This window comes from Pelodiscus sinensis, chromosome 24 (genome assembly GCF_049634645.1).
Source record: "Pelodiscus sinensis isolate JC-2024 chromosome 24, ASM4963464v1, whole genome shotgun sequence".
Taxonomy (NCBI): domain Eukaryota; kingdom Metazoa; phylum Chordata; order Testudines; family Trionychidae; genus Pelodiscus; species Pelodiscus sinensis.
Window position 1 is genome coordinate 21,380,929 of NC_134734.1, and position 17,917 is coordinate 21,398,845.

A 17,917-nucleotide genomic window follows, 5' to 3' on the forward strand; every position below is an offset into this window, starting at 1 on the left:
TATCTGGGCTGCATCATCATGCTGCCGGGGAACTTGAATGCACCCCCCAAGGCCGGGCAGTAAGCCCCATTGGGCAGAGGGGGAAACTGAGGCACAGAATGACTAAGGGATTGTCCACGGTGAGATGGGGTGAGAAAAAGAGCTGGGAACTAAACCTGGGATCTCCTTCGCCCCAGGCCATAGCACTAACCACTGTACCCTCCTTCCTCCTATGCCCCTACTGAGCTCGGTACAGGGCCGCGCCAGCAATGGGGGTGCACTCTCGCTAGGAGGCAGTGTTATGTGTTGCTCATGACCCACCCACAGCAGCTCAAAACCAAGGCCCCGTACCGCCCCATGACGACGGTGCCTGGAACGCCCCATGGCAGCAGCAGAGCAAGAGCTCAGATCCTCCTGCGCCAAAAGCCCTGCCCCATCCCGCCTAACTTGTGGGAAAATCCCCTTGAGCTGTGTGCAATACAGGGCTCATGACACAAGATGTGCCATCCTGAAGCCACCCAGTAGAGGGCAGTAGAGGGTGGTGCAGCTGTTCTAGGAGGATCCCTGGCTTCCTCTGTGCTCTGTTTATTCAGGGCCTGTTACTGCCCTTCCTCCCCCCCACCTACAGGTCTCGAATTCGAGAGTCGATCAAGCCAGGGAAATACGGTTACGGGAAGGTGCCCTTCGCGTTGCCCTTGCACAAGGAGACGGCGCCGCGGTTCAAGAGACACCCAGAGCCCCCGAGTGACCCGCTGCTGCTGCCCACCCAGGTCCCCAAGCACAAGGCTGAGGAAGCCCCAAGGCGGAAGAAAGAGCCGCCGGTACAGGGCAAGCACCCTCCGCACCGCAAGCAGCAGAAGGCCGGGCCGGCGGAGGACTCCACGCCGTTCCAGGCTGGGGCACTGGCAGAGAACAGCTCAGAGCTGGCAGGGCAGGGGGCGAGGCCTGGACATGGCGGAGACAGGCCCACGCCTCACCGCCAGCCCCACGCGACCGAGCAGGGCAGCGCTGGGCCACTGAAGGCCGAGGCCACGGCCGAGTCCCACGCAGGCCTCTCGGAGGAGGAGGAAAGTGCTGGAGGGGACTGGAAGCCAGCGGCAGCGCCCCCAGGCCCCTCTCCCACGGAGCAGCCCTCCCTGCTTGCAGGCTGGGCTGTGGCAGCCACCCCAGGGCCCAGTGCGGGAGAGCCCCTGGCTCCAGAGGAGGAGACGGGTTGGCAGGAGCCGCGCCGGGGGGCTGGAGAGCAAGCGCCCGCTGAGCGCGGAGGGGGAGAGGGGCCTGGGGCTGGCAGGAGGGGCACCCAGCAGCCATTCCGCCCCCGGATGCCCGCGGGAGACAAGGCCCCGAGCAGCGGCCGTGCCCCTCGGCCCCGGGAGGAGCTGCCGCTTACGCACGTGGTGCTGCAGAACCACAGCGCCAGCGCGGAGCCGTCACTGGCGCCCAAGGAGCGTGGGGCAGGGGGCGGCCCCCGTGCTCACCATCGGGCCCCAAAACCCAGGCCTGAGGCTCCGCTGGAAGGAGCAGGCTCTGCCGACCCCCCACCACGCTCCCATCCCCACCAACTGGCCAGGCCCCGCACCCAGCGGCAGAACGAGTACCACCCAGGCAGCTACGGCGCCCGGGCCCCCCAGAGCCTCTTCGTGGAGCAGCCCTCGCCTCGCCGGCCGGCAGAGCCAGACGTCTGGCTGCTCCACCGCGGCAGCCCCATCCAGTTCCAGACCAGGGGGCAAAGGCCCAGGCCAGGCCTGCACCCAAGCCCCGAGGTGCCCCAGTGGAATCTCTACCACCCTGGCACAGAGACCTTCCACTGCGAGGGAGAGAGCAAGCAGTTCAAAGCCTGCAGGCAGGAGGTAAGGACCTCGGCTTTCCCTCCAGGGCACCAGATGCCGCAGCCTGGTGGGCCTAGAACTTAGAGCCCTCAACTGGAGAATCTCCATCCCTCACTGGCAGTACAGGGCATATGACACATAGGTGATCTGCCCAGCTTTCCTCCAGAAGCGGACAGTGCTCGGAACACATCCCCAGCCAGTTTATGGCAGTACTAGCCACCCCCTTCTTACAGGTGGCCCAAGGTCACTCAGCCCCGTTCAGAAAAGAGCCCAAGAGTTCTGACGCCTTCCTCCCCCACGTTAGCCAGCGGGGCTGACCGATCCCGTGGGGCAGGGCTCCTTTCTCAGTCCCGGTGTAGGAGTCCTCCGCGGGGCACGGCCGCCGGCAGGACTGAGCGCCGCTGAGCGGGCCAGGGAGGAGATGAGCAACGGGAGCTGGTTTCCTGCCAAGTTGCCCTTTTTGATGGGTGGGTTGGTTGAATACACGGCAAAAACCCCGGCAAGGTCGGGCCCAGCCGGCTCCAGCCAAGCCCCGCCGTGGTGTGCCGAGAGCGCAGGGCGTGTCAATCACCCGCTTAGGTAACGCCGGCCCAGCCTGGGGCCCAGAGCATGCTGGGAAGTGATTTAGGGGCGGCATTGTCTGTGGGCTGGGGGAAGAGAGGCCCGGGCGGCAGGACCCCCGGGGTCTCTCTGTCAGGAGAATGGGTGTCGCCTGGGTGGAGCAGAGAACAGCCTCGGGGCCCCCTGCATCGCAGTGCGGTGCGGAGGGGGCACATCAGCTGTGCCCCACCCCAGAGGCAGCTGCATGTCGGAGCCCAGGGTGTCTGCAACGCGCCCTGGCGACGGGCGCTGCTGCCGGCGCCCCGGTGGGTACCTGTGGGGAGACCTGCGTGCCAGCCCAGCCTCCTTCCCTTCCAGCCGTGCCCCGCCGACCAGCCGGACGCCCGGGCCGTGCAGTGCGCTGCCTTCAACAGCCAGGAGTTCATGGGCCGTCTCTACCAGTGGGAGCCCTTCACGGACGGTAAGGGACCGGGAGCCGGGACGGGGTTCCCATGGTTACGGGGAGGAGGGGGCAGTGGACCCTCGTGCGGTACCAGCTCAGTGCTCTGCTACGGGTTGGATTCCTAGGAGCTGCCTGCCTCTCTGGGGGGCGCTGCCTCTCCACAGCTCTGCCAGTGCCCCTCCGTCCCGACCCCAGCCCCCTTTGCTGGTAGAGCCCAGGGCTCCCCGCTTGCATAGCTTTGCAGGCGCCCCTCAGTGCTGCTCCACTGCCCTGCCCTCCTGTTCTAGCCCCAGGGCTGCTGCCCGGCGGCCCCGTGCCATGAACAAAGTGGGAAAGCAGCAGGCTCCTTTTGCACAGAGCCCGGGGCCCTGTTGGCCAAGCCCCTGCCCCCCTTGCTTAAGCCCTCAATGCTCCCAGCTGGGGTGGGCAGCCGTGCCCCCCCCCGCCCCGCCTTGCGTTGGTGGCTCGGGCCTGGTGCTCGGTTCCTGCTGGTGAGAAAGGTCCTGGCTCCCCCATGGCATTCGGGGACCCCTCTCGCTCTCTGGGCCTTTTCCTTGCTCCCTGGCGGGCCCAGGCTCTGCTTCCAATCCCCCTTGCTCCTGGCGGCCGGGTTGTTTGGTCTCTGCTCCTGGAGGACACATTTCCTGCAGCCACGGGGCGGTCGGGCCCGTGTGCACACGTGGTGACGGATGCGCCCAGCCGTGGCAGGGCGTGTTTACCTGTCGGCTCCCGGGTGACCCGCGCCGGCGGGCGTGTTCGTGTCTCCCCGCCAAGGCAGCGGCTCAGGCTGTGGCAAACACATTTCCCTGGTGACAGAAGCCGACTGCCCCCGCTCCCTTGGCCCTTGTCTGATGAGCCGGCTCGTTCTCCGCGCTCGTCCGAAGCTGCTCGGGCGCTCGCCTGGCTCCGTCGGTTCGGGCAGGGGCCGGGTGCAGTTCGGGAGCGTGATGGCGCGTGTCGTGGGCGGTGTGGGACCACGTGCCGCGAGGCTGGAGCCTGGAGCTACACGTAAGCGTTGCGCGAGCGGGCAGGCCGGTGGTCACGGGCTCCTCCGGGCACGTGGCTTCCCACGAGCGGGAACCGCCTGTGCCTTGCTGGCTGTGTGCAGGGGCAAGGCCTGTTGTCTCTTAAATCCCCGTGTCCAGGGCACGTGGGAAGCCAATCAGCTGGAAAACTTCTCCACGGGGGGCCCTTGTGCTGAGGAAGCGATTGGGGGGACCCCCATGCAGGATGCTGGGACGTCCCATGTCCTGCCTCAGCGCATGAGTCTCTCTCTGTTCCCTTCCCCGCTCTTGAGCCCTGAGCAGGAGTGCGGGCGAGGGGGCGGGGGAGTCACCTCTCAGGTCTCGGGGGCAGCCCCAGCAGGACTGGGTGGGAATTAAATAATAATGCAAGAGCGTCACACTTCGAAAACCGTTTGCTTGGAGCTGGCGATGGTTCCACCCCAGGGAGAGCCCGGGGCGGTGCTGATGTGGCGGAAGCCAAAGGCTGGCCCCGATCCGGGGGGGTGTCGGGGAGCAGCGCCGCGGGGACCAGGAGTGAACCTGATCCAGGTGGGCAGGGCTAGTTCTGCCAATTCCCCTGGGGGGGGGGAGAACAGGCTGGTTCCAATTCCCCTCAGGGGGCGGGGGGGTAACAGGTTGGTTCCAATTCCCCTCAGGGACAGGGGGGGTAACAGGCTGGTTCCAATTCCCCTCAGGGACGGGGGGGGGGTAACAGGTTGGTTCCAATTCCCCTCAGGGGGCGGGGGGTAACAGGTTGGTTCCAATTCCCCTCAGGGGGCGGGGGGGGGGGGGTAACAGGCTGGTTCCAATTCCCCTCAGGGACGGGGGGGGGGGGTAACAGGCTGGTTCCAATTCCCCTCAGGGGGCGGGGGGGTAACAGGTTGGTTCCAATTCCCCTCAGGGACAGGGGGGATAACAGGCTGGTTCCAATTCCCCTCAGGGACAGGGGGGGGGGGTAACAGGTTGGTTCCAATTCCCCTCAGGGACGGGGGGGGGGGGGTAACAGGCTGGTTCCAATTCCCCTCAAGGACAGGGGGGGAACAGGCTGGTTCCAATGCCCCTTGGGGTGAGGGGGGGGGTAACAGGCTGGTTCCAATTCCCCTTGGGGACGGGGGGGGGGGGGGGTAACAGGCTGGTTCCAATTCCCCTTGGGGATGGGGGGGGGGGTAACAGGCTGGTTCCAATTCCCCTTGGGGACGGGGGGTAACAGGCTGGTTCCAATTCCCCTCGGGGACGGGGATGGGGCGGGGTAGGTTGATTCTGAGCCAGGCAGCCTCAGCCAATTCTAACCTGGAGCACTGGGGTCACTTCTAATCTCATTCGAACTGGTTCCGCTGGTCACTACTGGGAACCCTGGGGGTGCCTTCTGTTAACTCAGCACCCCCCTCTGGCTACAGGCAGCCGCTCTGTTCCCAGCCACTGGGTCCCTGGCAGAAACGCTGCCCCTGGGACCCACCCCCCTCCCATGGGCGGGGTGAGCACCCAGGAGTCCGGGCACCCAGCTCCCCCGCCCAACCCTCCCCCCAAAGCTCTAGCTCCAGTTGACTTGGGGCCAGGCTGGGACTTTTCAGCACCAAGCGAATGGGATGCAGGAAAGTAGCCACTGGGTGTGGGGGGCCAAGTGGGAACTGGGGTCAGTCCCCCGTCTCCCTGCTGCGGTGCCCGCTCTGCCCACCCCCCAGCTCCCTTGCCCTCTGCCCCCATTGCCCTCGTCCCCGGGTCTGTGGCACAGGGGCTGGCAGGTGTTTTTGACGAGTTCGGTAGATCCAGCCTTTTCGGCTGTAATCCCCTTTCGCAGGGCCCCGCGCCCACCCCACTGCCCACCCTGCTAGTCTGACCCCCCCAGGACCGCCCACCCAGCTCAATCATCAGGCAGCCCAGGGGCGGTGGGACTCCAGGTCCCATGCCAGGTCCCCACGGGCTCCCCGCCTTCCCCCACTCTTCTTCTTCTTCTTCGTCCTTTTATTTCCCCGTCGCGTCTCTGCCTCTGTCATTCTTCCTTTCCCTCCTTGTCGTCTCCTTCTCTCTCCTCCTTTTCCTCCGTCTCTCCTCCTTTTCCTTCCTTTTCTCCTTCTTTCCCCTTCTTTTCCCTCCTTGTCGTCTCCTTCTCTCTCCTCCTTTTCCTCCGTCTCTCCTCCTTTTCCTTCCTTTTCTCCTTCTTTCCCCTTCTTTTCCCTCCTTGTCGTCTCCTTCTCTCTCCTCCTTTTCCTCCGTCTCTCCTCCTTTTCCTTCCTTTTCTCCTTCTCTCCCCTTCTTTTCCCTCCTTGTCGTCTCCTTCTCTCTCCTCCTTTTCCTCCGTCTCTCCTCCTTTTCCTTCCTTCCCCTTCTTTTCCCTCCTTGTCGTCTCCTTCTCTCTCCTCCTTTTCCTCCATCTCTCCTCCTTTTCCTTCCTTCCCCTTCTTTTCCCTCCTTGTCGTCTCCTTCTTTCTCCTCCTTTTCCTCTGTCTCTCCTCCTTTTCCTTCCTTCCCCTTCTTTTCCCTCCTTGTCTTCTCCTTCTCTCTCCTCCTTTTCCTCCGTCTCTCCTCCTTTTCCTTCCTTTTCTCCTTCTCTCCCCTTCTTTTCCCTCCTTGTCGTCTCCTTCTCTCTCCTCCTTTTCCTCCGTCTCTCCTCCTTTTCCTTCCTTTTCTCCTTCTCTCCCCTTCTTTTCCCTCCTTGTCGTCTCCTTCTCTCTCCTCCTTTTCCTCCGTCTCTCCTCCCTTTCCTTCCTTTTCTCCTTCTCTCCCCTTCTTTTCCCTCCTTGTCGTCTCCTTCTCTCTCCTCCTTTTCCTTCCTTCCCCTTCTTTTCCCTCCTTGTCTTCTCCTTCTTTCTCCTCCTTTTCCTCCGTCTCTCCTCCTTTTCCGTCCTTTTCTCCTTCTTTCCCCTTCTTTTCCCTCCTTGTCTTTTCCTTCTCTCACCCTCTGTTGTCCATTCACTTTTCTTTCTTTCTTTCTTTCTTTCTTTCTTTCTTTCTTTCTTTCTTTCTTTCTTTCTTTCTTTCTTTCTTTCTTTCTTTCTTTCTTTCTTTCTTTCTTTCCACCTGACTCTTCCCTCCCCCCCAGAAGACCCCTTGGCACACAATCTCTTGCCAGAGCCCTCTTGCCCACCCGTCCATGCTCTCCCTGCCCGGCACGGCACTGTTTGAATGATGTGCATAGCCAATTGATTCAGGGCTGGAAGATTTACGGCCAGCTGACACGACCCTGTTCCCTGGGCGCTAGGCACAGCAGAAGCAGAAGCTGCGTGACTGAGCTCCTAGCCCCTCTGCCTTCCCTGGCGTGGGGAGAGCTCATCTCACCCCCCTTCCCCAGCTGGAGGAGCTGGCTCCCCTCCCCATGCCCTGCCCTCGGTGAGGCTGCCACTGGGCTGTTAGCTGTCAGGCTGCTCCCAAAAGGATCTTTATCAGATCCCTTTCTAATCCCAGCCCAGCCGCATCTCCATTAATCACCCTTTGTCCTGCTCCGGCCCTGCCTCTCTGGGGATTTCAAAGCACTTTACAGGAGGAACCAACCTCCCTGGGAGGTAGGGAAAGGGACCTTTGTTCCCATTTTACAGGTGGGGGAACTGAGGCACAGAGCAGGGGATGCGACTGGCCCAGTATCACACAGCGGGTCAGTGGCAGAGCTGGCAGTCCTGGTGCCCAGTTCCCTGCTCTAACCACTGGGCCACACTCCCCAGGGCTCAGGCATGGGTCATGCTGCTTTTGGCCCCATGCTGAGCTCATCTCGGAGCCAGGGAGCAGGGTCCCCTTGTGCCGAGCTGAGCGGCTGGGGGGTAGGGTAGTTAGTGAAACCCTGAGCCGCAAGCACCGGCCAGTCCCCGGCATCAGCAGCTTTAGCCAGCTAATGCAAGGACGTGGCTTGTTCGTGGCCGGGGCTGGACCAGCCAGGAGTCTGATTAGCTCAGCGCAGCTGGGGCTTTTCGCGGGCCAGGCTACTGCTAATCCAATTCCACAGCAGCATCAAAGGCAGACGCTTTCTCCCCCCCCCCCCACTCCCCCGGATCCTTTCCAGGGTGAATTTGCCAGTGCCGCCCCCATTTGGATCTGGAACTGATCCCCTTCGACCGACCGATCCAGCCCCGGCACGCTGTCCCCCCCCCCCCGCAATCTCGCCGGCCCTGCGGGTTCGGAGCCTGGTGCTTTTTATTAGGGGCGCGGGAGGTGGTCTGTCTCTCAGCCCCGAAAGCGAGCCAGAGGCCAGGAGGCTGTGCGGAATCTGCCCTCCCTCCCTCCCTCCCTCGGCGTGGGCCCCTGCCCCGCACATCTGCCTTTCTCCCGCCCGTGCCCAGCCAGCCCCACGCCGCCGAGTCCAGCCGGGGGCCGAGGACGTGCGGGATGAATGGTGTTTCTGTTCAGACACTGTGTTCTTTTCAGCCGCTGAGACAGCACGTTGGAAAAGCAAACCCAGGCTGGTTATTCTTGTTCGAGGGCCCCGTGCCGGCTGCGCCTCTCCCCTTCCCTCCCACCCGAGCTGGCACCGGGGGGCATCTGAGCGCTGGCTCTGCTGTGGGAGGGCCATGCCACGCCGTGGGGCAGGGCTGGGGCCTCTCACCTGCCCCTCTGGTGCATGTTTCATGTCCAGCGGCTGGGAAGCACCCTGGGCAGCATCCGACGCCCTGATCCCCACAACGTGCCCGGGCAAGAGGAGGTGCCAGGCAGGGTCAGCCCCGGGGGCCCAGGGACAGAGCAGTTCTGGGCCAAAGTCCCCCTCCCCCACTGCCTTTCCCTTGTCCGACAGGAGGGTCAGAGCTCCATTGGGTCAGGTCCCTCCGGATCAGCATCAGAACTTGGTGGGCTCAGGTCCATCTGGGGCAGAACTTGGCTTTGGGTCTTCCTGGATCGGGGTCAGAACGTGGTGGATTCCAGTCCTTGGGGGTCTGAACGTGGGGGGTTCCAGTCCTTGGGGGGGTTCCAGTCCTTCAGGGTCAGAAGGTGGGGGGGTTCCAGTCCTTGGGGGTCAGAACAAGGGGGGTTCCAGTCCTTCGGGGTCAGAACAAGGGGGGTTTCGCTTTGTTGGGCTTTGGATCGGACCTCGGTGGGTCCATGGGCATCTGGGTCAGAACTTGGTAGGTGTGGGTCCCTCCAGATGTGGCTCGGAGCTTGGTGGCGTTGGGCCCCCCTGGGTCGCGGTCAGAACTCGGTGGCTCTGATTCATCCTATCACTGTCCCATCTAGTTCCAGACCCGCCCCCCACCCCCAGCCTGGTGACGAACCTGCGGCCTCATTATGTCCCTGACAGTCGCAACCCCCCCCCCCCCCGTTGACTGTTCTGAATGTTGCCTCCATCCCCTGCCTGCCCTGGTGCTCACCATCTGGCGGGGCCCACTCTTTGCTCCTGCCAGGGGGCTGAGCCCTTGAACCTCTGGCCCTGGAGTTAAAAGGAGGGACTGTCAGCGAGCAGCAGTAGCAGGGTGTTATCCTTGCGTTATCCCAGTGGGATAGTGTCATTCACCCCCATGCTCCAAGGCAGCTCGGGGCAGGCAGGTGGCTCAGGAGAAGACGACCCCGGGTAGATTAAAAAGAGGCTTTCGACTGCTGTGTTTTGCTGCAGGGCCAGGGGACCCAGCGGTGGGGGGGACGCAAAGGAGAGAAAGGGAACAGGGTCCCCTTACAGCGTGTGAGCCCTCGCGCGACGCTGCCGCGCTCTGGACCACAGAAGAGGCCGCTCCGGCTGGGAAGGGGATGCCATCCTCCTCTTGTGCCCTGAAAAGGGCTTGTGGGGCGGGGGGGTCGAAGCCACCTTTGCGTACTGCTGAGAGGGAGGGGAGGCCGCCAGCCGGATGCAGAATCCGGATTGAAACCAGCCTTTGCCCCCCCCGGTTTGCCCCCGTCTGGATGCGGCCACATGCCCCCCTCCGCTGTCCCACGCACCCTCCCCGTCGGTGCCCGCGCTCGGGTTACAGCCGGGGCAGCTCGGCCGCTTCCTGCAGCTCCACAGCCGGAATCAATCACCCGGCGGGCAGGGGCGGAGGGGGAGGAAGCGCGGGGCCCTGCCGACGTTTGCTGCGAAGTATGCGGTGATCTGTCAGGCCGGGGCGCTCGGCCAGGAACTCCCCGGGGGGGCGCACGGCGGAGGGAGCCCGGAGATCAGGTGCTAGTGACCTTGGCGGGGGGCGGCTCACCCTGGCTCCTGGGCCTCGATGAGTGCTCGGGCGGGGACCCGCCTTTGGGGGCCACTCAGGCCCGGGGTGAAACTCCGACAGGCCTATGGGATTGAGGCGCCTCCGGGTTATTCCCCCCCCCCCCCCAGTGACTTAGGCACCGCCGGACCAGCTTTTTTAAAGGCATTTCAACCCCTGGCTCCAGCCTCGGGAGGAGGGGATGCGAGGAGCTCGTCTACGTGTGGCTGGGGGTGTGACTGAGCCCAGACGGGGGGGCCGGGGCCACCCGCTGCAGCTGTGCACCCCAGCTGCTGGTGAGACGTACCCCCAGTGTCCCCGCACGATGCTGGACCTGGCTGCAGATGCTGCCTGCAAATGAACATCCCTGTCCAGCCACCCCCGGCTCATCCTGCCCTGGGAAGGGAGGGAGGGTCCGGCCAGGGAGCCAGGCCTGCGGAAGAGGGCACGGAGGGATGGGAATGGGCGCAGGGACGTTTGGGTTGGACGCCGGCGAGCAGAGTCCTCCCGAGTGATTAACGACCTGCGAAGAATGATGGCGCTGGAAAAAGAGGGGCAACCGGCCAGGCTGGGCCGGAGTCCTCTCCCGCACATGTTCCCCCGCCCTCCCTCCCCCGTCTCCCTCCTTCCCTCCCCCGCTTCATCCCTGTTCTCCCCCCTCCGGTCCCTCAGCGAGGCCCCTAATCCCACTCCCTGCAGAACGTGCCTGGGACACCGGCTGCAGGGGGCAGACCCCAAGGCAGGCGGAGAACACGGCCGTGGGGCGGGGGGGTGTTCAGGTGTGCACCCAGCAATTCCAATTCCCGGCCTGTCTCCCGCGGGGCAGCCGCTGTCCTGTGTAAGCGCTACCCCCCGCCGGCGGCGGACCCAACCGAGACGCCAGCGAAACGGGGAGAGGCGCAGCCGCACCCGAACGCTGACCCGGTTTTCAGTCCGGCCCTTTCCCCAGGCGGTGGGGAGACCCGCACGGCCCGGCCCGGCTTTCTCCGGATGCGCCAGGGCCGAGCCGCGGTCCCCGAGCTCGTCTCCGCGGCCGGGCGGCAGGGAGGTGTCCGTTGGAAAACGCTCCTGTCCGGTGCTGAGAGCAGGCGAAGATCCCGCGGAGAGCAGAGGGCAGAACCGCTGCTCGGCTCAGCCCTTCGCTTCCTTGGCAGCCCCCCGGGAAGGGCTTTCGCCAAGGCGTTTGGAGAGCCCAGAGCCCTCTGCCCTGCCTGGTGCTCCACGGCCGCGGGAGTTTGCCAGCCCCCCCGGCAGGCGGCTCTCCCAAGCAAGCGGCAATCCGGACCCCACTTGGCTCGGGTCAGTCTGATTTCCCAAAGCAGCTGGCCGGCCGAGCAGCCGCCCCAACGCTCTGCAGGAGAGTGGAGCGTGGCGGGGGGGATCTTCGTTTCCAGGAGCTGAGTTAACATTTCCCTGCAGGCCCTTGTCTGCTGCTAGAGCCGTAGCCCCGGAGCGTCTCCCCTGCTTGTGGGACCCCCGTGGAGATGGGCCACAAAGGCCTGGAAAGACAGATGGATGGAGGAGCCGGGACTGCCGATGTGACCCAGGACCCCGGAGAAAGAGCGGGGAATCAATCCTGGCTCTTCGGCAGCCCAGGCTATGCGCTAACCACTGGGCCTTGCTGCCTAAGCCTCCTGCCGACCCCTAGTGACAAAGCCAAGCTGGGCACCGGCTGCTCTCCGGCCCCCAGAGCTGCACAGTGCAGCTTTTGGCCAGCCACCGCGTTCTCATGCTCCTGGAGGGACGCCCTCCCGTCCCAGCTACTCATGGGCCCGGGGGGCTAGTGAGCAAGGACCGAAGGCTGGACGGTCAAGCCAGCCCCATCCCAAGTAGAACTCAGAGACTGATCTCAGTGGCTGTGTCTAGACTGGCCAGTTTTTCCGGAAAATCAGCCACTTTTCCGGAAAAACGTGCCAGCTGTCTACACTGGCCGCTTGAATTTCCGCAAAAGCACTGACGCTCTCATGTAAGATTGTCAGTGTTCTTGCGGAAATACTAAGCTGCTCCCGTTCGGGCAAAAGTCCTTTTGCGCAGGCCAGTGTAGACAGCTCAGATTTGTTTTCCGCAAAAAGCCCCGGTCGCGAAAATGGCGATCGGGGCTTTTTTGCGGAAAAGCGCGTCTAGATTGGCACGGACGCTTTTCCACAAAAAGTGCTTTTGCGGAAAAGCGTCTGTGCCAATCTAGACGCTCTGTTCCGAAAATGCTTTTAACGGAACACTTTTCCGTTAAAAGCATTTGCGGAAAATCATGCCAGTCTAGACGTAGCCAGTGCGTCTACACTGCGGCGCTATTTCGGGATACTTCTGGTATCTCGACACAACTATTCCGGGTCGCGACAGCGGGCCCGTGATTCCGAAATAGTTTTTGAACTCACGGGCGCGCGGTTCCGACATCCCGGCAAGCCTTGTCCCACGAGGGCGAAGGGCCGTTTCAGAAGAGCGCTTTATTTTGACATGACGTGACGAAACACGCGATTTCGAAGTGCACGTGGAAGAAGCCACGCAAATCGAGCCACGTCACACGCGCAGCTGATTTCGAAATTGGGAGCGTCTACACAGCACTACTTTCGACACAGAGCACTCCTCCCCCTTCCCTTGCTCCTCGTCCGAGGAGGGCTGCAGGCGTTGGAGGAAGCTGTCCTCCTGTTTGGCAGCATTTCGACATTCTGCCGAAATAACGGCCGGCTGTGTAGACGCGGACGAAGCGATTTCGAAATAACGTTGCTGTGTAGACGCGGACGAAGCGATTTCGAAATAACGTTGCTGTGTAGACGCACCCGAAGCGAGGGAGAAGCGCGCCGGAAAGGACTGCCCCCCCTCCTTCTGTGCTTCGGCTGAAGGCAAGTTTGGGGGCCCACGGAGGGGCCTTTTCACCCAGGAGCTCGGCCTGGAAGACCTGGCTGTCCTTTCGGGACGCCTGCGCTGGCCGTGGAGCCGACGGGGCCGGCTTGGCAGGGCGACTTCAACGCAGCACGGAGCAGGCCGGGGGAAATGCGGAGCAGGCACGTAAGCTCCACCGGGGTGAAGCCGGACTGAGCCGAAAGCAGAGCCCCCTCCCCCAACCCCTCGCCCTGCGTATTATTTCTGCTCCCAGCCAATATTTGGATTTCTGCTAGACGAGGGGGGTGGGGAGGCGGGGGGAGGGGCTCACACAAAAAGCCCTTTGTTCCCTGCCCCGCTGGCAGCCCCACGGCTTTGCCAGCCGGCGAAAGGGGGCAGCGCAAGGCCAATCGCGGGCGGGGGGGCGGGGGGAACGCGGGGGATGTTGGTGATAAATCACCCCCGAGCCGGCTGCTCTTAGTAAAATAAACTCTGGAAAATGTTAAAAAGTCTTGGCTGCTGCCCCCGGCCGGAACGGGGGGGGGGGGGGGGCAGAGGGAGTTAACCCTTCGCAGGGCGGCGGGCGCGGGGGCTGTGTGGGGGGGTTGGGAAAGGCGAGACAAGCGGGGCATTCGATTGCCCCCCCATCCCGTCTCATCACCAAGCCCAGAGAGAGGGACCAGCCCCCAGGGTGCCCAATGGAAGGGACGCTCGCCTGTGAATCCGGGGCAGGCCAGAGGGGCTATGCTGGGGGGGCACAGTAGGGGGCGCTCTGCCTTCTGAGTCACTGCGGTGCGCGGGGGCGCTGGGCTGCAGGGGGGCTGGAGGGGCCTGCCCGGCCGTCCCCAGCCCTGGCTCTGTGTCGTGGCAGTGCGGGGCTCCCAGCGCTGCGAGCTGAACTGCCGGCCCGTGGGCTACCGGTTCTACGTGCGGCACACGGAGAAGGTGCAGGACGGGACGCCCTGCGAGGCTGCCTCCCTCGACATCTGCGTGGCCGGAGAGTGCTTGGTAAGTGCAGCCCGGCCCGGTGGGGAGGGGGCGGGGGGACAGGCAAGGGGGGGGGTCTGTGCCCTGGGGGGGGCAAGACCCCCCCAGCTCCGGAGCCTGCCCATGTCTGGGATTCAATGGAGGGGGAACAGGGCAGACTGTGGAGTGTCCGGGTCTGAGCAGCAGGCCGGGAGCCAGGAGTCTGGGGTTCTCTTCCTGGCACAGCCACTGACACCCACAGTGGCCTTCGGCGAGTGGCTCTGTGCCTCGGTTTCCCCCTTGGCACAAAAGGAGGAGGTGGGGGAGGAGGGAGATACAGCGCCTGTGATCCAGGCCCTGGGGGAAGGATGCCCTCAGCCCCCTACCAACCACTCGGCTCCCTCTGTGGTGTCCCCCTCCGTCCCCCAATGAAATGTGCAGGGGTGGTGCCATGGGGCCAGCGTGTGGCGGATGGGGGCGATGTGCTCACGCCTCTCTGGGCTGATTGAGTTCGGCTGGGCGGGCGGGGCCGGTCTGCGGGCAGCCCTGGGAGAGTGGGGGTGGCCCTGTAAGTTTCTCCAGGGCAGCAGGGACTCACCTGCTCCCTCTCCTCTTCCCTGGGGAGGGGCTGCTCCGAGGCCGGCTTGGGGGGGGGGGGAGAGAGCCAGGAGGTCGGGCACTGAGCGTGTTGGGCCTCAGCCCTGCTCCCAGGGTGGGGAGGCCTGGGGCTGTAGCGTGGCCGGGGCAGGGAGGTGCATGTACCATGGGGGGCGGGGTCTAGGGAGCACGGGCGTGGCGGGAAGGGCCCTCGCCGTGGCTCTGTCCCACCCCCAGGCCTGTCTCGCCCCGCAGAGCCCCGGCTGCGACGGGGTCCTGGGCTCCAACCAGACGCAGGACAGCTGCGGGGTGTGCGGGGGCGACCACTCCACCTGCAAGCTGGTGGTGGGCAACTTCAGCGACTCCCACGTGCCCATCGGCTACCACAAGATCCTCGAGATCCCCCCGGGCGCCACCAGGATCAACGTGACCGAGATGACCCGCAGCCCCAACTACCTGGGTACGGCTGGGGCACGCCGGGGGCAGGGCGGGCGGGGCTGCCTCCTGCCCTCTCCGGACTGGGCTCGTCTCACAGCCAGGCGTGCGAAGTCCACACGGACTCGTGCATCCGGACACGGCACACACGGGCGCTCGCACAGAGTGCACCTGAGACCGTGCAAGCCACCGGTGCGCTGTCTTCTGCGACCCACTAGTGGGCCCCCCAAGGTGGCTTCCCTCCCTGAGCCAGGGCCCATGGGCTGCTCACACAGAGCACGGCAGGGTCCCAATCCAGCACCGCGGGGTCCGGAGCCGATCCTGGGCCCGGGACGCTTACCCCTCCCCCCCACACGCCTGCTTTCTGCCCCCAGCCCTGAGGAGCCGCTCTGGCAAGTCGATCATCAACGGCAACTGGGCGGTGGATCCCCCGGGGCGCTACGAGGCGGGCGGCACCGTCTTCGTGTACACCCGGCCGGGCCACGAGGAGCCCCGCGGGGCGGGAGAGTCGCTGGCAGCCGAGGGGCCCACCACTGAACCCATTGATGTGTATGTGAGTACGGAGGGCCCCTCGTGGCGGGGGGCAGCGTGTGCCCTAGAGGCCAATAGGGGAGCAGGGAGCGAGTCTAGACCCTGGGGACAGTGGGGAGGTGTCGGGGGGGGTCATAGGCCTGGCGGGGGGTCCTGGGGAAGGGGTGGGCAGAGGAGCAGCCGGCTGGCGAGTGTGGGGCAGGCTGCGCGCTGGGGGGGGAGGTGTGGAGGCTGCAAGGCGGCCCGCTGGACCGCGCTTCCCCCTCAACGCCCTGCTTGAGCCGCTCTCTGTCGTTTCCCCCAGATGATCTTCCAGCAGGACAACCCTGGTGTCACCTACCGCTTCTTCCTGGCCGTGGCCACGCCGGACAGCCCCAGCCACGCCCCCCACGGCCGCCGGCAGGACGTCAGTAAGCAGCCCCCTTTTCCCCTTCACACTGGGGGGGGCCTTTCTCCTCCCATCATCCCCTGGGGCTTCCCCCCAACACCCCTCAGGTAGCCTTCACCTCCCTAGCACCCTCTGGGGGGCCCTTTACCCCCCATCGCCCTTGGAGGGGCCTTCGCTTCCCTAACCCCCCAGGGGGCCCTTTCCCCCCGTGGTGAGTGTGATACTCGGGGACCCCAGGGGAGCCTGCTGAGGTCACTCAACGAGGGTGCCCGGCTGCCCTGTTTCTGGGTAGGGAGTGAAGGGGAAAAGGGGCCTCCAGGGGCGCTGGGGAGGTGAACGCACCCCAGAGGGTGACGGGGGTCAAAGGGCCCCACAAGGAACAGCTGAGTGCGGACGCCCTCGCCTGCTGTTTGGAAATAGCTCCTCCCCGGGGCCGTTGGGAGCGATTCCTCCCCAGGGCGTTGGGAGCGATTCCTCCCCAGGGCGTTGGGAGCGATTCCTCCCCGGGGCCGTTGGGAGCGATTCCTCCCCAGGGCGTTGGGAGCGATTCCTCCCCAGGGCCGTTGGGAGCGATTCCTCCCCAGGCCTCCCGGGGCTCTACAGGGAGGTAGCGCGTCCACATGACAGGAGCCTGCCTCGGGGTCATTTCCAGGCTTCCTGTCGTGTAGACGCACTATTTCGAAATCAGCATTTCGGAGTATTTCTTCCAGAATGGCTTGTTTCCATATGCGCTGCCATGTAGACATACCTCCGAGTCCAGCCCACCCCAGGCCTTTGACGTACCCAGCGCAGGCCACCCCCGGACGCCCCAGTCACACACAGGGCTACCAGGCCTGGACACAGGACCTGCCCTGGCCAGGAATATTTCAGGCCTTGCTCCAAACACATGGGGGGCTTGTCTACACTGGCCCCTTTTCCGGAAGGGGCATGTAAATTTCATGAGTCGTAGTAGGGAAATGCGCGGGGGATTTAAATATCCCCCGCGGCATTTAAATAAAAATGTCCGCCGCTTTTTTCCGGCTTTTAAAAAAGCCGGAAAAGAGCGTCTACACTGGCCCCGATCCTCCGGAAAAAGCGCCCTTTTCCGGAGGCTCTTATTCCTAGTAATAAGAAATAAGGAATAAGTAGGAATAAGAGCCTCCGGAAAAGGGCGCTTTTTCCGGAGGATCGGGGCCAGTGTAGACGCTCTTTTCCGGCTTTTTTAAAAGCCGGAAAAAAGCGGCGGACATTTTTATTTAAATGCCGCGGGGGATATTTAAATCCCCCGTGCATTTCCCTACTACGACTCATGAAATTTACATGCCCCTTCCGGAAAAGGGGCCAGTGTAGACGTAGCCATGGGGTATGTCTCCATTGCCGAGTTTTGTCGGAAAAACAGCCAGTTTTCTGACAAAACCTGAGTAACGTCCACACTGCAGTCGCGTTCTTTCGAAAGTAAATCGAAGGAACAGAGGGGGTTTTCCGGTGTTGGTAAACTTCCTTCTACGAGGAAGAAACCTTTTGGGGGAAGAGGGAGTTCTTTCGCAAGAAGTGGGAAGAGGAGAAAGCACAGGTGCCCTGGTGGCCGCTCCGCCCATAGTCATCACAGCTGACATGTGAGAGAGCGTCCATTCAGTGGACGCTATCTGTCGAAAAAGCAGATTGCTTTTTCGCTGCGCTTTGGCAGTGTGGACGCGCTCTTTCGGAAAACGTTTTTTCGGAAGATCTCTTCCGGAACGGCTTCTGCCGAAAGAAGCCTGCAGCCTAGACATAGCCATGCTTGCAGCCACGGCTTGTGACCTGAACTCCCATGAGTTTAAAAAAGGAGAAAAGGGGAGCACTGGTGAAAAGCTCAGTGCGCACACACACGTGAGTTCAGTTCTTGAGGGTTGGTGACACAGCCCCGAGTGGGTGATCTGGAAGCTGCAAAAAGGTCTTTTCAAATGTAGCCCGTGGGAATAGTCCAGAATCCGTTTCCAGATTGATTCTAGCCCATGACTGGGACCTCCGTCCTCCTGACTTAGGTTTCCCTGTATAAAACCTCAAGCAGATCCAAGACCCTAAGTCAGCGCTGGGCAACCGAGGCTAGTGAGGGGTCCGCACGAGCGGCCTCCTTCATGTCAGTGGGCCGCCAGCTGGTCGGAACCGAGACGGTTTCCCGGGACGGGGTTGTTTGCTAGCGGCGTTTGCGCACGTAGAACGCGCGGGGGGTGCCGATGGGACCGTAGCCGTGCTGTGATTGGCTGCAGAGGGAGCGTGCGGCACTCGCACCGTTGTGTGCAATCCGC

General features: G+C 63.6%; 1 protein-coding gene across 1 annotated transcript in view; it reads left to right on the plus strand.

Annotated features, from left to right (window-relative positions):
• The window catches only part of ADAMTSL4 (ADAMTS like 4), a 68,197-nt gene that overhangs the window by 35,217 nt on the left and 15,063 nt on the right, over positions 1-17,917 (plus strand). The window contains 6 exon segments of the mRNA XM_075907409.1: positions 608-1,829; positions 2,727-2,829; positions 13,605-13,741; positions 14,552-14,756; positions 15,106-15,284; positions 15,567-15,672. Coding sequence (XP_075763524.1) covers positions 608-1,829; positions 2,727-2,829; positions 13,605-13,741; positions 14,552-14,756; positions 15,106-15,284; positions 15,567-15,672 — 1,952 coding nt within the window.